The sequence below is a fragment of the Astatotilapia calliptera genome, chromosome 1 (assembly GCF_964374335.1).
Source record: "Astatotilapia calliptera chromosome 1, fAstCal68.1, whole genome shotgun sequence".
Classification (NCBI taxonomy): Eukaryota; Metazoa; Chordata; class Actinopteri; order Cichliformes; family Cichlidae; genus Astatotilapia; species Astatotilapia calliptera.
Genome location: NC_137422.1, coordinates 21,926,738 through 21,948,727, shown reverse-complemented (window position 1 = coordinate 21,948,727; position 21,990 = coordinate 21,926,738). Strand labels below are relative to the sequence as shown.

At 38.3% G+C, this 21,990-nt stretch overlaps 1 protein-coding gene across 4 annotated transcripts in view; it reads left to right on the top strand.

The window, feature by feature from the left end:
- Window positions 1–21,990, top strand: part of tead1b (TEA domain family member 1b) — a 57,008-nt gene that overhangs the window by 29,885 nt on the left and 5,133 nt on the right. For 2 of the 4 annotated variants that reach the window (XM_026167927.2, XM_080298408.1), the window contains 9 exons: window positions 10,017–10,081; window positions 11,935–12,150; window positions 15,759–15,890; window positions 16,181–16,227; window positions 16,333–16,394; window positions 16,846–16,970; window positions 18,182–18,355; window positions 20,817–20,957; window positions 21,061–21,213. In XM_026167927.2, the coding sequence (XP_026023712.1) occupies window positions 10,017–10,081; window positions 11,935–12,150; window positions 15,759–15,890; window positions 16,181–16,227; window positions 16,333–16,394; window positions 16,846–16,970; window positions 18,182–18,355; window positions 20,817–20,957; window positions 21,061–21,213 (1,115 nt within the window). The remainder of the gene's footprint in view (window positions 1–10,016; window positions 10,082–11,934; window positions 12,151–15,758; window positions 15,891–16,180; window positions 16,228–16,332; window positions 16,395–16,845; window positions 16,971–18,181; window positions 18,356–20,816; window positions 20,958–21,060; window positions 21,214–21,990) is intronic. The other 2 variants (XM_080298412.1, XM_026167961.2) reach the window with 2 other exon arrangements.

Below are 21,990 nucleotides of genomic sequence, written 5' to 3'. Positions count from 1 at the left end.
TGGTTTTATGTGACCTGTACCGTCGGCCTAACGGTAATAGTTCAAACAGTTGGTTGCTGGGGTGAGAGTGGTCCTTGATGATATTGCCAGCTCTGCTGAGGTACCGAGAGTTTGCAGTGACCTCCAGGCTGGGCAGAGAGCAGCCAGTGATCTTCTGGGCTGTGTTGATGACCCTCTGCAGTACTTTCCTGTCTGCAGCTGAGCACCCTGCATACCATGTTGTTATGCCGTACGTTAGGATGCTAAGACTTGCTGTCAATAATCACCCCAGTGTCAAACTAAAAGCATGAACAGCTGCCTGTGATTGACTAGACTTGACTTAAGTGAGTAAACACAAATATGGCAGAAGTTGAATATGAACATTGTATTTTAGTTCAGGCTGGGAGGAGGATTTTTGTTGTTGTTTATTGGCAATTGAAATCACTCTATTCCATCTACAGTTTGAGTGTGGCTCTGCTGAAGAAGGGCAGTATGCAACTTTTAAAACCAAGATGCTGTTTTTCAAGCTAAGAAACTCTTTACAGACTTCTTTAGTTATCAATGTAAAATTCCACAGTCATGATGGATGGTGCAAAGATAAGATCATCTAATCCACTTCAGATCAGGAATCTGCAGGAAAGGTCTGTGTGATGGCAAAGCAGAGGGGAAATTTTACATTTATTGAATTTGTGGTTTTTCCAAAAGCCAAACAAACATACAGAGTACATAGAGCTACAGGACTTCCAGATACACCTCACTCACCAGCTCAGTAGGAAAAAAACACAAATGCAGTGAAGGTCCACTAATATAATAGTATGACCTGCTCGACTTTCCTCACACACGGGCAGAACTTGATCAGCTTCAGACCAATAGTTTAGTCTATACTCCTAATATTCTCACACAGCAACAATGGTGAAAAGAAATTACACATTAGCTCAATTTTATTTTTCCAACTTTATGAAAAATTTGCACTGCAAGATTTGGTGAAAGAATTTACAGTTATGTAAATATATGTGTGTGTATCTGTCTGTCTGTCTGTCTGTAACCTTTGTATTTACTCACAAAGTACATTTACACTTTCTTAACCAGTCAAGACGTCATTCACCTTTTCTGTAAAATAGAATAGAATTCAACTTTACTGTCATTGCACAGGTACAGGGCAACGAAATGCAGTTTACATCCATCCAGAAGTGCTTTAGTGATATAGATATATTACAATATATATTAGCAATAATATAGATATGTGAGTATATTACAGAAATGGGTCTATTATGGTATGTTATAATGTACACGGTATGAAGTATGTTGTGAATATTCTATAACTATAAGTATGCACAGGCTGTAGTGAGTACAAGCTATGTACAGGCTATGAACAGGATATAAATATGAAAAACTATACAGAATATGAAATAAATAACTTTACAGAAATCTGAGATATACAGCTATACAGAAATGGGAACTATGCAAGTTGTAAACAGTTGTAGGATTAAAAATTATCGAATGTACAGAATGATTATTTACACAGAGCTATACAGTAGTGCAGTTAAGATAAGTGAGATATAATTCCTACAGAGGCTATATAAAGTGCTAGTGGTTGTGAGTGGTGGTTCAGTCCATTTCAAATTAGCACACACATTTAAGAACTAAGACTCTCAGCAGCAGAGATGGGCAGTAACGCGTTACTGTAATCTGATTACTTTTTTCAAGTAACGAGTAAAGTAAGGGATTACTATTGCAAAACCGGTAATTAGATTACCGTTACTTTCCCGTAGGAACGCTGCGTTACTGCGTTACTAAAACCGTGATTTTTTTTGCGAGAATGTCTCATGACAGTGACGTAAGCAAGTGCGACGTTGGTGACAGCAGCTGTGTGCAGATCAACAATGGATAATATATCGAGTGCGGGAGAGAGTATGAGCGTGCAGCGTTTAAAGTGTGGAAGTACTGACCTTACTTTGAGTTTGATTCCATAAAAAGTGACAAAAACATTAGCGTCCATCATGCGTGGGAAGAAAACTTCTTTTTACAGCGAAAAAAACCCCTAAACTTCCAAGCAAGCACCGAGTAGCTACGACGTGATGGGAAACTCACAGAGACACTCGCGCGGATTCTTCAACTGACCGCAGCACACCTACACCAGGGTAACCCTCCGCCTACCCTGCTCCTGCTTTACAGGTGAAAATAGAGCAAAAGGACCGCTGAGTCTTTGACTTTATTTATTTTCTGCTGTGTTTTACTTGCATCTGTTTGAAAGAGTGAGTGAAAACACAAAAAATATTTTATTTTATGTGCTGGAATGTGTAGAAAATAGGTTTAAATGTTAAACTAATTTATTCAAGTCAGAGAATGTTGCATATAATTAAATGTTTTGCTTGATGCATAAAGTTAAAAGATTAAAACTGATAAAACAAGTTAAAAAAAGAGACTTTTCCATTTGATTACATTTTGTATGATGGATTATGTAGAAAAAGTAGAATTGGGCTGAAAGATCTATAACTTTATCACCTCTTCAGGTTGTAAATCGTGTTTTTAAAAAGTAACTAAGTAACTAAGTAATTAATTACTTTTGAAAATAAGTAATCAGTAAAGTAACGGGATTACTTTTTGGGGGGAGTAATCAGTAATTAGTTACTGATTACTTTTTTCAAGTAACTTGACCAACACTGCTCAGCAGTGCCTCAGTGTGTAACAAATGGTCATATCAAACTATATAAAGTCACATAAAATAGAAAACCCACTCAGTGTTTTGCCTCTCTGTCAGTTTAGAAATTGTCAGGCTTTGAAGTAAATGAATTGCTCTTAATTGTAGGCTTTCTTATTTTTACATCCCTGCTTTTCTTGTCTAAATGCAGACTGAATTGAGTTGTTTCCTGTGAATATGGGTGGAACACCCGTGTTCATGTGAGGCCAGCACTGAAAAAGCCTGTGAGAGTTTTATGAGAGAATTTAGAGACTGCTATGTGTAAATTATAGTATGTTAAGAGACTGCCATAATAATCGCCTTCCACTGGATCAAGAAAGTGTTAATTTCAAACAAGTTCAAATCCAGAGCATAACAAAAATACATTGCGTATACTACAACAATAAAACCTTTTATTTGTGTGCAGTGTACTTCCTGTTACATAATTAGTGAGTAAATAAAACGCATACATGGAGTGTCAGTTTATGAGAAGATGAAGCTTAAAGCTTTCCATTTTCGCCCACAGGCACTGGGATGGTTTGTGTTTGTGAGACAGTGCGAGTGTGTAGGAGGAGGAGAGATTTCTATTGTGTCACAGAGAATGGCAGTAGTGTTTGCGATCATTGTGGCGTCACGCATGCAGTGTCTGGCCTTGAAGTCTTTCTTATGGACTCGCACTGCCAGTCTGAGAGCCTAACAATGCAGGGAGGGAAAGCACTTGTACAAGCAGCTGGTGGACTGGAGTCAGATGTTATGATGAGCTGATATTATCTTCTGTCTTCTACAAGAGACTTCATAGCTGAAAAGGCTCGATTGCAGCAGAGCTGTGACCTGGATTGTTATCAAATGGACAGGAATAAACTTGTAAATGTTGGTGCAACACTTTCCTCAGGAAACACCTGCCAGGTCTGGCCAGCTGCAGGCATTTTATATTTAGTTGTAATTGTTTAAGCTTACATAACTGACGTATTGTGTTCTCGCCATAACAGTTGCGTGTGATTTTTGTTCCTTTGAGATTATTTATCGCAGAGGTTGTGTGCCTAGTCTTTGACCTCTCGCTAAGGGCTAACATAATGCTAAACTGATAGCATGCTGTTTCCCCTGCAAAAAGGGCACTGTCAATTATTCTTTGAAGTCTCAGGTTCTCCTTCAGTTGGCAAGCTGTGGTTTCCCATTGATATTTCAAGTAAAAGGCTTCCTGCCCCTGCCTACTATTCCCAAAACCTGGGACGAATGCCTTCATATTGTTGGTTTAGTCTATTATGATGCTAATGTCAGCCTGAGACCCTTGAGTCATCTATCACAGATGACAGGAAATCTGGGGCCTTTGTGTTGGCTCACGACACAGGCGCACACACGTGCACATAAGGAAACAAACACGACTGCGTAGAAGTCTAAATAACTAACTAATCCAAAAAGCTAATGGAAAGATTTATAGCTTGTCAGTAATAAGAGGTGCATTGAATGATGCAGTTAGTGCAGCTAATTATTTTCATTCATTAATCATTTGGTCAAATACGCCCAAGCCTTTTTCACAAAAGGTACAAGATTTTACCAGATGTCTTATTTCACCAACCGCTAATGTAAACAGTAATTATGAGACAATTAAAAGCTGTCAACAGATGCTATTGATTAGTAATTCTGTGTTCGGTTTATTGCTGATCAACTAGTTGTTCTTGCGCTAAGTCTACCTTTCAAAAGCTGTGAAGCATCTTAAATAATTGTCCAACAAGAAAAAGTGCGTACAGATCCACTGAGAGATGATTTCAGTGTTATTAATATGGCCTCTGCTAATTTACAGCCTTAATCTATGTTATTAATGTAGCTTCGTAATGTGCTGGTCAGTACTGTGTGTTGCCTTCTGTTCTGTGAGGCTGCCTGGTCAAGGCCTAGCTAAACACAGACAGTCGAGTGGTAGAAGTCACACACATGTGGGCAGTCTGCCGACTGCTTCTCTGCCAAGCCCGCCGCTGTTTCATGGCAAAGTGCTGGGCCAGATGTGACTGTGGTTGTGCCTGCATGAGAGAGGGGGGAAAGTGCTGTTACAGGAAATGAAAGCTTTTAAAAAGAGGAAGGGGAAAAAACTCACAAAGAGCTGTAAACTATTGTTCTTGCTCCTCGGGAGGTTGCAATCGAGCCAGGTAAAAATGTTTAATATGCCATTACTAAAATTAGCTTGGTATTTTTGTTACACAGGTTAATAAAGGTTATGGTAATATATTCAATGACAAACCTTCATGTTTATTTGCCAGTGAAGATTCAGCACTGCTGTACTTATGATTGCCACTGAACATTTATCACGTGGAATTCTACTATGTTTAGACATAAGGATTTTTTTTTTTTTGGTTTGGTTTGATAGGATGGGTTAAAGACAAATGTTAGTTGAAAAATGAATTTTAGCTGAGGAACTGTCTTACTCCTTAAATTAGGTCTGCATCTCATTCTGCATTGCATTTATATCAATAATCCTAATTCCTTTAACCTTACGATTTGAAGAAAAGCTTTTCAAATATTCTTCAAACAATTGGTCAGTTCACCACTCCAGTCACTTGACAGGAAATTAACTTGCCACTGTTTTGGTAAATTAATTATGCATTTATAGTCAGAAGGAAAGCTCAGCTTGAGCAGTTTGGAGGCAAAGTAAGAGATAAGGTTGAGATACTTTGGACATGTGCAGATGTCACTTAAGTGTTGGTGATCCACCAGTATCCAGCTCTCTGAAGCAGCAAGACCGGTTTTTATTGTCTGTTCCTTTAGAACTCAAGCTTTTCTATAGACTTTCATTTTTAAATATGATGTTTGGATTTCAAGTGCTGTGAATGACATTCTAGAAGTGTCTGTAAATACTGCTTTGTTCAGTGGGATAAAAGAATGCAAAGCCTGAAATGTGCATATACAAATTCATTCATGTTCTTCTATGAGGCACTTTGTATCAAAAGGCTGAAGGAGGGAATCGATTTTTATTATTTTTTTCTATGAAATAATGTAACAAAAAGCCACATAGTGCCTCTTCCAGCTCTTACATTTGATCTGACTAATGCTCGAAATCTGTTATTCTCAATTTTACACACACACACACACACACACACACACACACACACACACACACACACACACACACACACACACACACACACACACACACACAGAAGCACAACTTTATTAGTACAGGACATAACTGCTTTTGGCTAGAGTTAATAGTGAAGATAACAAGACGTTATCGGCCAGAATCTTAGTGTTTGTGTCTTTGATGGTCGTGCTCGTTGTGGACCTTTCTTTAAATGTCAAGACACTGGTTTCATTAACCCCACAGATATCAACCTCAGATAATGGCATATCAATATGTTTGCCTGTGTCAAAGCTCACTCTTTCTAAAGCTAATCAGAGCTAATCTAGTGAGACACAGAGGACAGTGCTTTATGAAGTGTGTTCAGTTTCTTAAACTGCTATATTCGTCATGTGATTGGTTTTAACATTCGACCATACAACAGTTTAAATAATTATTTAAAATATTAAATATAAGGGAATTTGGTTATATGATTTCTTCTACTGAAAAATAGTAAATTTCATATCTTTTTGGCCAGAACTGTAACTGGTATGCAACTGAGTTAAACATTTTCACAAATAAAAATTTTTTTTTTTTTAGTTTTCTGTAAAGTTAATACATTAAATGAAAGACAAACAACAATATATCAGGGCAGAATTTAAGTTTTAGTTTCACAAATAATTCTGGGCTCATTCATTTTAACCACAATTACTGTTATTACGGTTGTAAAGTTTAAGTCTTTAAATGTTGATTTAAAAAGTGGCAGTTTTATTGCTTTTTCTGAGGTTGGTTCGTAGTGGACTGTGATAATGCACCCCATTGTTATTCACAAAAGAGGGAGTCTATCCGAAGGTTCTTGGAGAAAGGTTGCTGAGCGCCAAATTGGATTTCTGACGGAACGAGGAATCAGCTACTTGGGGACGATCCAGAGAAAGTTGAGCCGCCATCTCTTTGTGGGGCTTCTGCTGGAGTGCCATTCATATGTGTCAGATCCTCCAGAGTCATTCAGATTCAGAGGGAAGGTTCACTCTGACCAGTTTTAGGGCTCCAGCTGCTGAACAGAACAAATCTGCTCAGGGGTAATGCTATAAATATTTAATCCTTTTGCCATTCTGCTTTTTTACTTTGATTGACAGAAACACCCCATAAAGAGTTAATTTCCTTAGCCCTCTCGCAGCTTTGCTACAAGGCCTTTACTTAAGCCTTAGAGGCTCACTCTCAAAACTCATAATGCTAAGAACAAAAAGACAGGAATCCATACAGACAAAAAGATCTCCACCTCTGGGTATTTCCAGAGTCCTATCAATAATATTTGTAAAATCATTAGGCTGATTTAAAAACTAAAAAAAAAGAAAATCCTACACAATAACTACAAGGTTCACATCTTAAATAAAATTTATTGTTTATCTTCAAATCTGGCATAAAAGAAATGTAAGCAGATGTTTTAAGTATTACATTTTCTAACCTGTGTATGTAAATCAACAGTGCCATTGGAGATGGGTGCTTGAAAGCAGAAGAATCAAGAGGGAGTCTTTATTGCCTTTACTTCCCTTAATGCATGTGAACTCAGTGCAAATTAAATTAACATAACAGGACTTCAGTTAAACAGTTTATTAGCTTTGTAAAGTGGATTTACCAAATCAATGTTAGTGCTGTAAATTATTGGATCAGCATATCCTCAACCTAAAAACCCCACAAATTTTAATTTGCTTCAAACATTAGTCTTTTTTTCTCCTGTGGAAAGCATTTTTTCTTTATTTTGTGGAAAATATTGCACCTGGTGAAATTCAGGCATGAAAGCAGAGCTGCATCCAAAATGTTTTTAGTCCTAAATGTGGACGGGTCACTTTTTTTTTTTTTTTTTTAAACAATTGTTTTGCAGCACAAACACAAGCAAGAAGAAAAAAAAAGAACGCAGACTAGCCAGGGCCCACTGAGCTTTTTTTCCAGCCTGGTGAAAAGAATGAATAATTCAACAGTAAGCAAGCTTTCAGCTGGTCATTTGTGTGCTTTGATCTGGGAATCAGGAGTTTGCATGAATGCCTGTATTGTCATGTTGTGCTGCCACAGTGCGTGAATTATTGAAAATAGTGCAGGTCCCTGCTTTATCTGATAAAGTTTACACGGCAGGCACACTGGATAGACACGATGGATGTGTAAATCCCTAGATGTTGTTAATGTGTAGAGTGAGGTCACACAGCAAGGGTTATTTGGGCCTCTGCTGCAAAAGTGTTCAGTGTGAAAAGAACTTCAGGGTCAAGCAACAAACTACAGGTTGACATCACAAGCTTCTCTTTGCACCAAAATGTGAAGGTGTGGCACAGAGATGGGTATTTTAAAGTGTTAAAGAGCTCTGGTTGCTGAATAGTATGTTTTTCTTTCTATTTAAACTTACAAAGCTGGGTCTCTTACTGTATTATTCAAGAGGCTATACAATGCTATATGATAAGCCAGTTTTAGTCATTCATTTCAACTTCCGATTAATTCATATATAAACTTTTAGTTTAAAAAGGTATGATTGATAATAATTGATAACTAAATGGTGGAGCTAAAACATTAGTGATTAGTCTATTATTACATATTAAACTATAGCAAAAGCAGTTGTTAAATGATTTAATTAGTTTTCTTTTTAGCCAAAATGGTTTTTAAAAAAAATCACAAAATATTTTATCTAAGAAGTTTTTAATCAATCAGAATCAGACTACTTAATTATTCTCAGAGAAAATCACATCGTCACAGTTGCTCCGTGACAGAAAGAATGATAGCAACAAGTTAAAGAACCATATTAAATATTAAGATATGGAAATGAAATGGCAATACAAGACAACAGAACAAAACTTTTAAATTAGTTGTGTGAAGTTGTGATTTAAAAAAAAAAAAAAAAGATCTTCTGTATCAAGCATAAATTAATTAATTTGTAAAACCAGTTAGTCATTCTTAGTCTTGTAATTCAAACTTTCCAAATGAATTAATTGTTATTATTGTTACTTAATTGTTGATGCCTTTCAAAATAAGACTTTCGCTTTGTCATTACAGATAGGTAGAAAAATATCTTTCACTAACCTTCACGATGTGGCTTTGTCTCAACTTTAAACCTCTAAGATTGACACTTGTGCGCCATCACATTTTGAAGCCTCCTGTGCGTTGCTCTTAACAAATTGGCTTCCCTCCCTAATTCGCTTAGATACGGCTGATTAGCACATCTGCAGAATGCTGCGGTCTATTGTGTCATAACAAAAGTAAGACCTTTAATTGATAATGGAAGAAAGGTAGAAAAATGTTTCATTATATTGAGGGTTCGTTGAATTTCATAGAGAACTACAGCAAATCCATGGCATTGGTTAGTTACAGCTGGACACATAATTAGAGTGCCTCCTTACCTATAATTTGTGTAATAGTTTTGGTTGGCGGCATGTTATTACCATATGAAAGGGCTAAGCAGGGGTCATGTGCATTGCGACAGCAATTAGAGCAGAGCTGAGGGCAGAAGAATGTTTGGGGCTGTTGTTAATTGGAAATCTCTACAAAGCTATGCTTCAATTATAATTTAGTCAGAGCAGCACTGTTTTAAGCCCAATGTATTCAGTTGCCATTATTTTCTGTAATAGTATGAACAGCCAGGCCTGTTTCCTTTCAAAGCATGAGGCTTTGAAGAGAATGAGATTGAATTAGATTAATTTTAAAGGCCTTGGTGCTGCCGCTGTGAGTTTTCTTTATTCATGCTAATGTCATACGATGTTGCCATAGAAAAACTGGATGGGGTTTGTTTAGGAGGTACACATACTCTTATATTTAGAGTTACAACCATAAGTTATTTTATTCTTATCTATGAATTTAGGTATACATCCATCAGATTGACATTTTCATAAATTTTTCTATTTTCAGAAGTACAATACCGTGGTTTTTAAGAGTATTAGCTGCATTTATTAAACAGTGGCACGTATTCTTCAGTAATTATGCAGATACAGAGGATAGATTTGAACAACTGTGTGAAGTACAGAAATCTCCAATCCACCCCACTATAAAAAAAATAAATGAAAGAAAGCCCGGGGAAGTGTGTGTTTCCTAAAGAGGTAGTTTTAATTATAAACTGCTACTTTTTTTTTTTTTTTTGCTTGTGATTGATCTGAGTGTTTGGTTTTTGCCAAAACCTAAATTCAAATCTATTTTTTAATAAGCATGTTTGTGTTTGATTGTTGAAAAACTAAAATCAGAAGCAACCAAATTCTACAGATAAGTGTTCAGACTGCAGAAATTTATACTTCTTGTTGGTTTTTATCTACATTGCTCTTCATTTTCTGGTTTCTCCAGGTCGAAATGAGCTGATAGCGAGATACATCAAGCTCCGGACCGGCAAGACGAGGACGAGAAAGCAGGTTAGACGAGACGTCTCTGTTACATAAGTGTCAGAGGGCTGTCAAATCTGAATGTGTGCACACTGCTGCCTTTGTTTTAGAGGAACAAAGTAAGACAGAGAATAAGGCTATGCTAACTGTCAATAAGATTTCTAGGGCTGACAAAGATCCCCTGTCTCCCTGTCACTGCTGTGTTGCAAGAAGAGATTATTACGTTTTCACACTATGCATCTAAATGTAGGCAAATATATAAATAATATATAGGTTTTCTACACTGCTTATGGGTTGTGGAAGCAGGTATTATCTGAGCTGTCACAGGAGGAGAGGCAGGGGTACACCCTGGAGGAGTTGCCAGTTTATCATAGAGACAGACAACCACACACTTTCAGATCCATAAAGTCAATTCAAGATCACCAATTAACTCACCATGCATGGCTCTGGGCTGTGGGATCAAGCTGGAATAATCAGCAGAAACCAACCACATGCAAACTCAAAATCACAACAAAAAAAGGCCCAAACTGAACCGTTTTTATGCGATTGTCTGCTAACTATTTCACCACTGTGCTTCTTATTTTTTGGTTATTGGGTTAACACATTTGCTTGGCAATTGAAAATGTAGTAGTACTGTCAAATTCCATTTGAGGTTTCATCAGAGCGTCTGTTGTAAAAACTCTGCCCAGTCAAATAAGCAGACTTAACCACTGTGGTGAGCACTTGTGCTAAAAGTAACTTAGTAGTAGTACTAGTGGCCTTATTTCTACCAATCTCTACACGATATTGAATAGTTTTAATGGTGCTTTAGTGACTCTACGAAGCCCCTGATCTTCCCTCTAAACAGGAACTTCCCTGCATGACTACTGACTTGAATGACAGTGATAAACAAGTCAGTGTTTACAATGACATTCGATCACTGTGTGTGAATTGATCAGTCTGGACCAGAAAGGTGTGGTTTGTCTCCTGTGTCTCATCTTCTTGGCACAGAATTGGACAAAAAGAGGGTTGTTTGCGCCGAGCAATACCAATAAACACGCATGATGTTACTTTAAATATCATGTACAGCATGAAAGTAATTGATTTAGTTATTAACATGGCACCAACAGCAATATTGATCATTTTTCTCACCAGCGCCAGCTTGTTTTATTGCAACTAAATTGAATATATATGGACTAATTGATGTGAATGTAATTCTTCCATCGAAGGAACTAAAACCCCTGAAGGTTTAGCTCTTTTGCTTCAGAAATTATAAAAAATGAGGGATGACTGTGATCAACTGATTGACTAACATTTACAGCTCCAGTTTAAGCACCAACTCATGTAAAAGATTGTGAATAATGTAAAGACTTCTCAGCTAACCAAACACTTTCCTGTTAAATCACTCCCTTGTTGGGGTACTCAGCTTGGGTTTCATTTGCATGAAAAGTGCCAGAGGAGAATGTAAATCTACCTCTCAAACCTGTCATCAGCTCACATTAGGTCTCTTTCAGACGGCTACTGATGAATGTTTCATTTGAGAGTATAAAATCATTTTGAACTGTATAGACATCGTAGATAAACTTGGCCGGTGAAATGCCTTTCGCAGCTCCCACAAGGATACTAGACTAGCCGATTTTCATTCAGCACACAGCAGATCACATCTGTGTGCTCTTAATGTGTGCTAAAGGGGCCTGCATCCTCCTTAATCAGTTCACTTAAGTGACGACAACACAGCATAACGCTTTATTGGCTGTTAGCTTGGTGTGTGGTTTGAAGATGCTTCTGTTATACACCTTATCTTCTTGAAGTGTTTTTAAACAAAGACATGTGTGATCCACTTTGTACTTTTTTGGGTTTTCCTGTTTTTTTATTTTCCTTTTTCTCTTTTTTTTTAAATGGAGGTGTCTAGTCACATACAGGTCTTAGCAAGAAAGAAAGTTCGAGAAATCCAAGCTGCCATTAAGGTACGTCTGGCTTTGCCCAGTTGCAGGGGGCTTTTCATTGCCATGGTTACAGGCTCTTCCTTTGTTTTCCTCCCCTCCCCTACTCCGCAGGTGTCTAGTCACATTCAGGTTCTTGCCAGAAGGAAATCTCGTGAGTTTCAGTCCAAGCTAAAGGTATGCGCTTTTCTGCTTTTGGGCTTGTTTGGTTGCTGTGCATCTTAACTTTCTGTTTCCTGTAGAGACAGAGTGAATGCTTGATCCTCTGATTCCCCCCATAACCCAAATCCTCTGCTTTTCTGTTCAGCCCTTCTAATCTCACTTACTCACTTTCTTGACCATCTCTCACTCGTTCTAACCCAAACATGCTGTCACTGTCCTGTCTGCTTGGTTTCAATGACATTAATTCTTTCATCACCAGCCTTTGCTTTGAGAGCAGCTGCACAAAATAACCGTGATCTTGTATAAATATATAAAGACATGCTTTTGCGATTTAAATTAACAAAAAATAGTCCGACATATGGATCCTACATGTTTAATCTTTTATTAGTCATGAGCCTGACCAGAACTGGATTTTTCTAGGTAATTTTGCTGAAATTGAAAAAGTTTTTAAAAATAAATAAATAAAATTAATTAAAACTACATTTCTTAGCCAGTACATACAAAGCATAAAATACACAAAGAAACACAGACTTGTCTCCAAACACTCGTAAGTACTTTACAGTTTCACTGGTGTGAAACACTAGAGTGGGACATCAACCGGATAACGAAGATTTGCCTTTAAAGTAAAGAGTTGCACCATTCTGCTGCAACCAATACATTTAAACAGGCACAACTTTTAAAATGAAGGCGAACTTTCTTCATGTCTAGTCTGCATCGCACTTGTTACAGTTTCACTACGACTTGGGGAGTAGGTGGCAAGCGTTTATAGAAAAGTTGACCATATAGCCTGCAGGTGACTGCAGCAATGCCTTCTAGCAATCAAAGCAATTACAAGGAGATTTTTGGTGCAACACTATATAGCTATTTGCAGCCAATTTGTACTAGCTGCCAGCAACTTCCATCAACCACTTGCTAGCAGTTGAGGAATATACATGTTTTCTTAGTGACTAGTGTCTAGGCCTGTGTGACTAGAGCCTAGCTTTGAGCTAAAAGCTAACAAACAAACAGTGGAAATGTTCACCGTCTGGAATTTCAAACTAGGAATTTCAAACTTGTCGCCGCATGTATAAGGTAGTCCGGGTAATCATTAACATATGTACCAAATTTGATTAAATTTGAGTGATTTTGGATGTAAATGAAAATGTGGTGAAATGAAAAGGATTCAAAATCTGCAGCGCAGTCTATAGAAAACTACATAAAATCTGTGGAAATCCATCCTGCATCAACGTTTGTAGATTGATTAATATTTTGTTCAAAGAGCCGATGTGTTACTGTGTCTTTATGTAATGACAAATTCTCTAGTAGTGCAACAACACATACTCCGTACTAGGTCATAATAACAATGGTCTGCCCTTTTTTTTTTTTCTTTTTTTTTTTTTTTGATGGGGGGCTGGTCAGGCTCAAATTTTCCTCTATTAAAGTCTAAATCAAAGTGTGTGCATGTTGGGAAGCATGCTGGCATTGGCTGTTTTGGTGAGTGGCTGGAAGCTGAAGGTGCGGGGAAATGGGTCTGCTTACATCTCTTACTAAGCAGACTTTATTTTTTAAAAAAGGCAGCATGGCAAAGGGGGCGGGAGTCCGTGTTTTAAAAAAAATGAAGAAGAGACTACACCTCTGCTTCCTTTGACAATGTAACCCAACTTTTCCTCACCGTCAAAGACTCAGTGGTGCACATTCAGAGCAGAGAATGGCAGTGAAGCTGGCTGTTTCTGAAATCCCCCCCCCCCCGCTTTCTTGTTCTCCCTTCAATCTGTTGATAACTCCAGGCTCTCACAATGCCATGGCTGTCAGTCGCTTTCCTTCCTCCCAGTTCAGATGTCGTCATTTCAGAACGTTCTCGTCAGTTATTTCAGAAATAGTGAAATCTGTTAAAATCGCTGAAGAAAGCTTTTCAGAATGGCACATTAAAATGGGAGAAGAGCATTGTGAAAGAAGTAATCTTGAATAATACTGACCTGTAATTTAAGGTATTTTATGAAGTAATGCTTGTATATCAAAGGACACTCCACCCATGTGCCATTTTCTTCTTTTCTTGGGGAGCCGACTATACGTTTTGACTTTCACACTTTGCTCCACTCCCAGTATTCAACACGAATTAATGACCCCTCATTAATCTGTGTGTGTGTGTGTGTGTGTGTAAGTGTGTGTGTGTGTGTGTGTAAGTGTGTGTGTGTGTAAGTGTGTGTATGCGCGCGCGTTTACACTGAGAGACAGAGTCAGACAGGCAGCTAGCCACATGAATGCCTGTTCTTTCAGGGGCACAGGCGGCTGTCTGAAGAAAAACAGACAGCTTTTGTATGAATCCCTGTCTTTTCTCATTTAAAGCAAATTAGAGTTCATTGGTGAAGAGAAATACAAGTGTGCCCTTCATTCTGGGGGGCATCAAAACCTGCTGCTTCTCGTCCTGTCTATGGCATTTTAGTATAATTGCAGTCATTACGTTAGTGTTCCCTTGTTTTGTCTTGAGTGATGACTACTGATCAGATTGTGAAAATTATAGAGCGTAAGACTTTCTCCACATGATTTGTAAATACAAATTTCATAATTCTTTGTGATTAAGTGTTAGTTACACATCTGTGCATGTATTGTGTAAAGAAGAGCAGATATTTACTTTGTTGTGTTTTACCGATATTTAAAGGTGTATTGCTGATATATTTTTTCACACATAGCTCTTGAATTAAATGCAGTGTTTGAATTGCAATTTTCCAATAAAACCTTGTTTGTTTGCATTTAGGTTACAAATATGGTGAGTATTTTGTTTTCTGCTTGTGACACCGTGTCTGCTTCAGTTAGGACCTGCCTTGCCCTTCAGCTTCTAGTTTTGCATTTCCGCTCCTGCCACAGTAACACAACACCGGCTGGCAGTGTTCATTGGTGTCCGTGTGTCATCATGCTACGAGCATACTGTAGCTTGACTCTGCTCCGTCAGCATGTACTGCCAGCATGCTTACCTGTAGCTTCTGCCACCAGTGAGTCTGCATGGGTTTGCCAGTGTGTATGGGTGCAGTCTGCTGCAGTATGAGACGTTTAGCATTATTTGATGAAAACACTTCGGCCAAAGTAGCGGAAAGTATGTAGTATGTAATACAGGTTTTCCCTGTATTTCACAATAAAATCCCTATAATTTCAAAAACCTCTTTTACAAAGATTAAACAAAAGGAACTGACTAGAGTTGTGAAAAAAACAACAAACAACAACAACAAAAAAACTATTAACCAAGTGGGATTTGTGTCCTTCAGTTTTAGTTGAAAAATTCTTTGTGTTTAGACGTGATGTGTTTTGACATGCACACAAATGCAGCCTTGATGGAAAGCACTTCTGAATGAGTTTTTAAAAAACTAGATTAGTCAACAGGCAAACTTTCATTTAAGTGCATACCACTGCTAGCTACGGTATATTGGAATTCAGTCAGCACATAACTTTAAAAAAATAATGAAATAAAGCCTGCATGTAGCATAGAAATGCCAGTGCTGCTTCTTTTAACCTGCTTGCTTTTCGCTGTTGTGAGAGAGGTCAGCCGTGCTTTCAGTGTGTTGTTTAGAGTCTCGTTTGTGCTACCTCTGCAACACACCCCTCCTCTCCCTTCTGTGCGAGTGCTAAGCCTTTTGTGACTGCTGTTAAAGGACCAAGCCGTGAAGGACAAAGCCCTCCAGAGCATGGCCTCCATGTCCTCGGCTCAGATCGTCTCTGCCACGGCTATTCACAACAAGCTCGGCCTGCCAGGCATCCCTCGCCCAGCCTTCCCTGGAGCAGGGGTAAGAGCCTTGCCGGCACCCCGCTATTGATCCATCCTGTCCAGCTTCACCCAGGGCACCGATAGGGCCAACCACACCAAAAACCCAGGCCAAATCACATTACACACCACAGCTTTGCACAACTGCCCCTATCAGATAAGCACATGATCAAAAGGAGTGGTAGTCAAGATAACTACATACACTGAACATGGAGCTCAGAGCCATTCTGATCTTGTCACTAACAGCTGCTCACAATTGGATGTTCTTTGTTGCTTGTTCTTTCTTGTCTATTTATACATCTAATTCTGTAGTTATGGCAGGGTATGATTTCGGCTGGTCAGCCAGGATCATCGCAAGAGTAAGTTTTAAACCTTGAACCAACTTTTTCAGGAAATAAATAAATGCTCTTTAAACAAAAAGGAAACCATTTTTTGCCTAATGACTGTTGGTTTTTTTGTTCCAGTATTAAGCCTTTCACCCAGCAACCCTATCCCATCCAGCCAGCAGTCACGACAGCAATTTCAAGTGAGACTTTACCTAATTATAAAACATGCAACATTCAAAGATGAACTTTGTAACTTGTTTTTCAAATGTCTTTTCAGATATCTCGACCCTAATTTCTTAATCCAATAAAAATGTAATATCTGTGGTACACTGTCATTATTTCTGTTTTGAAATATTTTGAAATGTCTTTTAAATTCACCACAGAATTTTTTTTGTCTATAAAAAAAATTAAATTGGGAGATGTCTCCTTAGAGATGAATGAAATATTATAGAGCATGCATTTCCTTCCAAATCAAGCACGTCAGATTTCTGTGAATCTGCACTAAGATATTAAATTAATTTTCTTGTCATAAACAAACCTGATGAAATGAGGTTAATGTGAACTAGTGTTTCAGAAAGAACATGCACATGCTCTGCTGGGAAAACAACCAGCAGAACAGATGAATATTTTGTTGTTCTGGTGTTTCTGCAGGTTTCGAGCCCACAGCAGCTCCAGCACCCACGGCGCCAGCATGGCAGGGCCGCTCCATCGGTACATCTAAACTCAGACTGGTGGAGTTCTCTGCCTTCCTAGAGCAGCAGAGAGACCCAGACTCTGTGAGTGAAAGCATTATACCAAAGCATGAAATTTCACTATCTCTTGGTGTTCATTCCCACCTCTTATCACCCAGTCCTTTCCTCTATGAATACACTGGGACATTTTCCCAGGCAGAGAGTCAGCTGAGAAGAGGCCAAAACAAGCTGAGAGGGGCAAAAGGCTGGCTTGATGCAAGGCACGGAGACCTGCAGAAATAATGAATGAATGCATATTAATCAGTTCCTTGTATGTTTTGATTTCTTTAACAATATGTTTGTTTTTCATTTTAGTGAATAGTCTTTTGCATTGATAACACAGGAACAGCCTTTAATCTTAAATGCAACTTGAGGCTTAAAAATATTGCATTTGCACTCGGGGCTGTGTGCCGGAGACGCCATTCTGTGAGCTTTTACACTGAAGTGCAGCAGAGTTTCAGAGGGTCACAAAGAGGGCAACAAACCTTTGAAAACAAAATGTTTTTTCTGTGATTCGCTGCTCCTCTTTCATCTACTTTTGGCTCTCCATCACAGGTTTGAGGTTTAACTGGCCCTAATTTTTATTCACATTGTCAAACCAAATTCAGATATTTTCATTTAAAAGTTTAAAAAATTGACCAAATCAAATAGGGAAGAAATGACCAAAGCACTTTTGTTTTGTATTATCATTTTAACTTGGCTGAGGTAGAAACATTTTTAGATTTTCATGTGAGGAAAGGTGGTAAGATTGTCTACGAAAAATGTTTTTGTTTAGAAAATACATCGTTTTGCACAGTTGCTCAATCATAATTTGTGGCTGAAGCAGCTTTGTTTAATACAAATGAGGGGATCAGTTTATTTTGAGGGTTAGTGAAACATAAATGTTATTACCTCATTTGTATGTCATAAAACAGGAAAGTTGCTCAAAACTATTTCGAGTGACTAATAAAAAAGCGATGTTGCAGAGAGTTGTTTCTCATCCCAGTGCATTATCAGTCTAATCCTGGCTACCAGTTGCTTATTGCGATGATTACTTCAGGACTGGCACATCAGATCTGGCTTATTTTGCTTCAGTAAACTCTTCTGTGCTGATGACTTTGTGAATATTGATACGCGCTCCTTTTGCATGGGTTTTTTCGCACGCTATTATTGAGTTCATGCTGCAAAACAAAAGAATCCGACTTTAAATAGTTTCATCTTTTTTATTTTTTAATACAAGTTTCCATCTGTATTCATTTTTCATTTTACTCTTGCAGTACAACAAACACCTGTTTGTGCACATCGGGCAGACGAATCATTCCTACAGTGACGCCCTGCTGGAGTCGGTGGACATTCGTCAGATCTACGATAAATTTCCAGAAAAGAAAGGCGGACTGAAGGAGCTGTATGCAAAAGGCCCCCAGAATTCCTTCTTCCTTATAAAATTCTGGGTGAGTGTAATTTATAAGCAATGCTGATGAGAAGATGAGTATCTGATAAAAAAAAAATGCTTTGTTGCAGCTTGATTAGGCTCTCCATACATAAGTATTAATTTCACTGTAACCTTTTGCGCATTGTGAAAAATTTGATCAAACAATCCTGTTTAGTAACAGTGTGTTCTGCTTCGTGCTTAGTGATTGGGTGTAATCAGTCTACACAGAGAAGATTGCTCTCAATGTTTGCAGAATGCACTCTGCTATATTTGGACTTGCATAGCAGGAGAGCTTTTGATCAAAGCACCCACTAATTCAGTGTAATATCTCCAAACAATGGAGTGACCTGGTTGTGCTCCTAATGGCTGTTTAAACATTGCATGCATTTCCTCCCTGATGCAAAATGCTAACTAGCGGCAGCAAACAAAGTAGGGCCGTATGCACTTGGACCAAGTCCCCTCAAATTCCTTTTGAAGTGACCGACAAATTTAAATTTCAAATGAAAGGCAGAATCTGCACAATAATGAATGTATAACTGCTTTGCTTAATGAAGGAGGAGAATGTTGTAGGAGGACGTCTCCCCTTTTTGTGTCCGTAATGAACAGGATGTTCAGGGCACAGAGAGGCTGCCCTCCAGGAGCAGACCCGCTCAACCTTGTAAATCAGTCTTTTAACGTAACTTCATTTAATCCTCTTTAGAATCTTTCTTCCAATATGGGCACATTAACATGCTTATTCAGATGTGGCCGGGATCTTCTAATTTTTTATGCGATATGCACGGCTGGGCTCAGCAGCCCTGATCAGACAGATGTTTGCCGTTTCAGAAAGCTACATGACCGACTGTGCACATCTTACAGTATAAAATGATGTCAAAATGTTTGAATTAATATCTGAACACCATCATAATATTTCTAGTAATTGTTAAAGAGATGTTTTTATTCAAGTGACAAATACAGAGTGGCGTGGTGGTGCCGTTGGGGAAGCACTGTTGCCTCACAACACGAAGGTCCTGAGTTTGAATCCATTGGCCAGCTGTGTAGAGTGTGCATGTTCTCTTTGGGTAATCCGGCTTCTCCCCACAGTCCAAAGACATGCGTGTTGCGTTAATTAGTTAATCTAAATTGGCTCCATGTGTGAATGGTTGCCCCAGCCCCCCCCCCAAAAGACCCTGAATTGGAAAATCATAAGGAAATGGATGGATGTAAAGATAAACCTATGGATAAAAATCATCCGTATCTCGTATGAGATATTTATCAGCAGCTGGTAAACATATTCAATCGTCTTGTAACAAAAAAGCTAAATACTTCTTTCAGCAGTTGGTAGAGACCAAAAATGGAGCTAAAAGCACAAATGTTGGACCCCTCTTCTCATTTTCTCGTGTGTGCAGTCAGGGTAAGAGGGAAGAAGAAAAGACGAGGCACTTAACAAAATGAGACATTCTGGTTTCTGGGCAGTCGATTGAATGTGCATGTTGAGAATGCACAATGGAGGAAAAACACGAAGAGCTTTCTGCTTCTCTCTAACTCCTGGAAGTGGTGTATGTAAAAAAAAAAGTAATTATTGAATTGTAATCCACTTTTTTACTGCTTAAGAAGAGCAGTTATAGTTTAAATCCAGATAACTTAACATATTTAAAATGTATTATTATATTTTTTTATTGTTGTTATTATTTTAATTTAATTTTCCCAGTGATGCAAGTAGTTTTTATTTCATTCACCTCTGAATAGTTCTTCCATTTCTTATGTCCATGTTGTCCTGGAGTACAGCGCTCTTTATTTTGTCACTGAAGCGCTCCAAACACGTACTTTATTATCTTTAGTTCTAAATGGTAACCTATTTAGAATTGGTATGTGTTTGGCATGCTCACATGAGTCCTTGAACCACATCTCTAATACAGTTAATAATTTCACAGAAATGCCAAAACTGGCTTTAAGATTACTTGGAAACATGGTCATCTTTAAAGTGGCATTTTTCAATTTCATATGCACCATCTTGGCTTTTAATCCTTTAAAATGAAAAAGGTATTGGTAAAAAAAAATGTTTTTAAAATCTTATAGGTGTGTTTTATTTTTATTTTAATAGTATTTAGAGATCCAGTATTTTTAAACTACTAAACTTTCCATTTTGGTATTAAAATGTCATTAAATGGCACAATTCTTTAAGGGTTTGGATGCATTAAATATTTTAATGTTTGTTCCTTTTCCCTATTGATTTTGATCGGGGCACAAACACGGTTGCCTTCTTCTAAATGTTGCTTCTCAGCCTTATTTTTCTATGAGGATTTTTTTAATCTTATGCAAAAGCAGCAACCCTTTGGACTTTCTGTCAGTACAAGTATTCTTCCAAGCCTTTCATTTCAGTAGAAAACACATTTAAAACTGTTCATCTCTTTTCTTTTAAATGACTTGTACAAAAAGACATTGTAACAAAAAGAAAATGTTCTCTGAAGCTCAGTGTTTGTTGTTTTTCTTTGCCTCAGGCTGACTTAAACTGCAACATTCAAGATGATACCGGATCTTTCTATGGCGTCACCAGTCAGTATGAGAGTCCAGAGAACATGACCATCACATGTTCGACAAAAGTTTGCTCCTTTGGCAAGCAGGTTGTGGAGAAAGTCGAGGTATGAACTAAAATGAGAAGCAGGATTTTTTACTGTACCTCCTGGGGTTTGTTTGTGTGTTTTACATTTCTTATGTGCGCTGCTTGTTCTTCTTTCCCCTCAGACTGAATATGCACGCTTTGAAAATGGACGTTTTGTCTACCGGATAAGTCGATCCCCCATGTGTGAATACATGATCAACTTCATCCATAAGCTAAAACATCTGCCGGAGAAGTATATGATGAACAGTGTGCTGGAGAACTTCACTATCTTATTGGTAATCACCTCACTGACCTGAGTGGGCGACGTCCCTCTCTGGGAGTGTTTTTCTTGCTGCTGTCAGGATGTGCTGGTGGCTCCAGCTGGCTTTAAAAAAAATCTGAGTGGGGGCGGTGGGGGGACTTCACTGGGCCTTGAGATGTGTTCCTCTGCCTGGATTCACATTCCTCTCATTCCACAGGGGATGAAACACAGTGTGAGGACCCTCATTATCTGCAGGGGAAAGGGAGGATAAGAGAGGGCAGGAAACCCTGTTATTGGCATCACATGGGGTCTTAAAGTGTCATTCACCACTGCAGAGAAAGCACCCAGGCCAAGGGGTGTGCAAGCAGCCCCCCTCCCCCAAAAAAACCCATCTTAGTGTGTTAATCATTAAATAAACTCATGATTCATGTCAGACTTAATACATGATTATTTTTAAAAGTGTGGCAGTTCTTTTAAGACATATAAGTAGCACAAGACTGGAAGAAGGATCCGAAAATATGTTTCACAGATTGATATAATTTTCTAAGCACATTTGTCTCTTCTGCTTCTTGCTGAATCCTAATGTTGTGTTTTCATTTCTCAGATTTTTCCATTGTGCCCAGTATGAATACAAAGTAACCCTAATAGAGGGAAAATGGTAGCTGCAGCAAATTTTGTGTATTTCTCCCTAAAACATAGGGTTAGTTGATTTCTTGTTCCATTTTGGCCTGTGCAGAACAAGGGATGGCTCAACACTATGCTCAGGTTTTACTGAAACATGATGTTTCAATTTATGCTACTAGATATTATT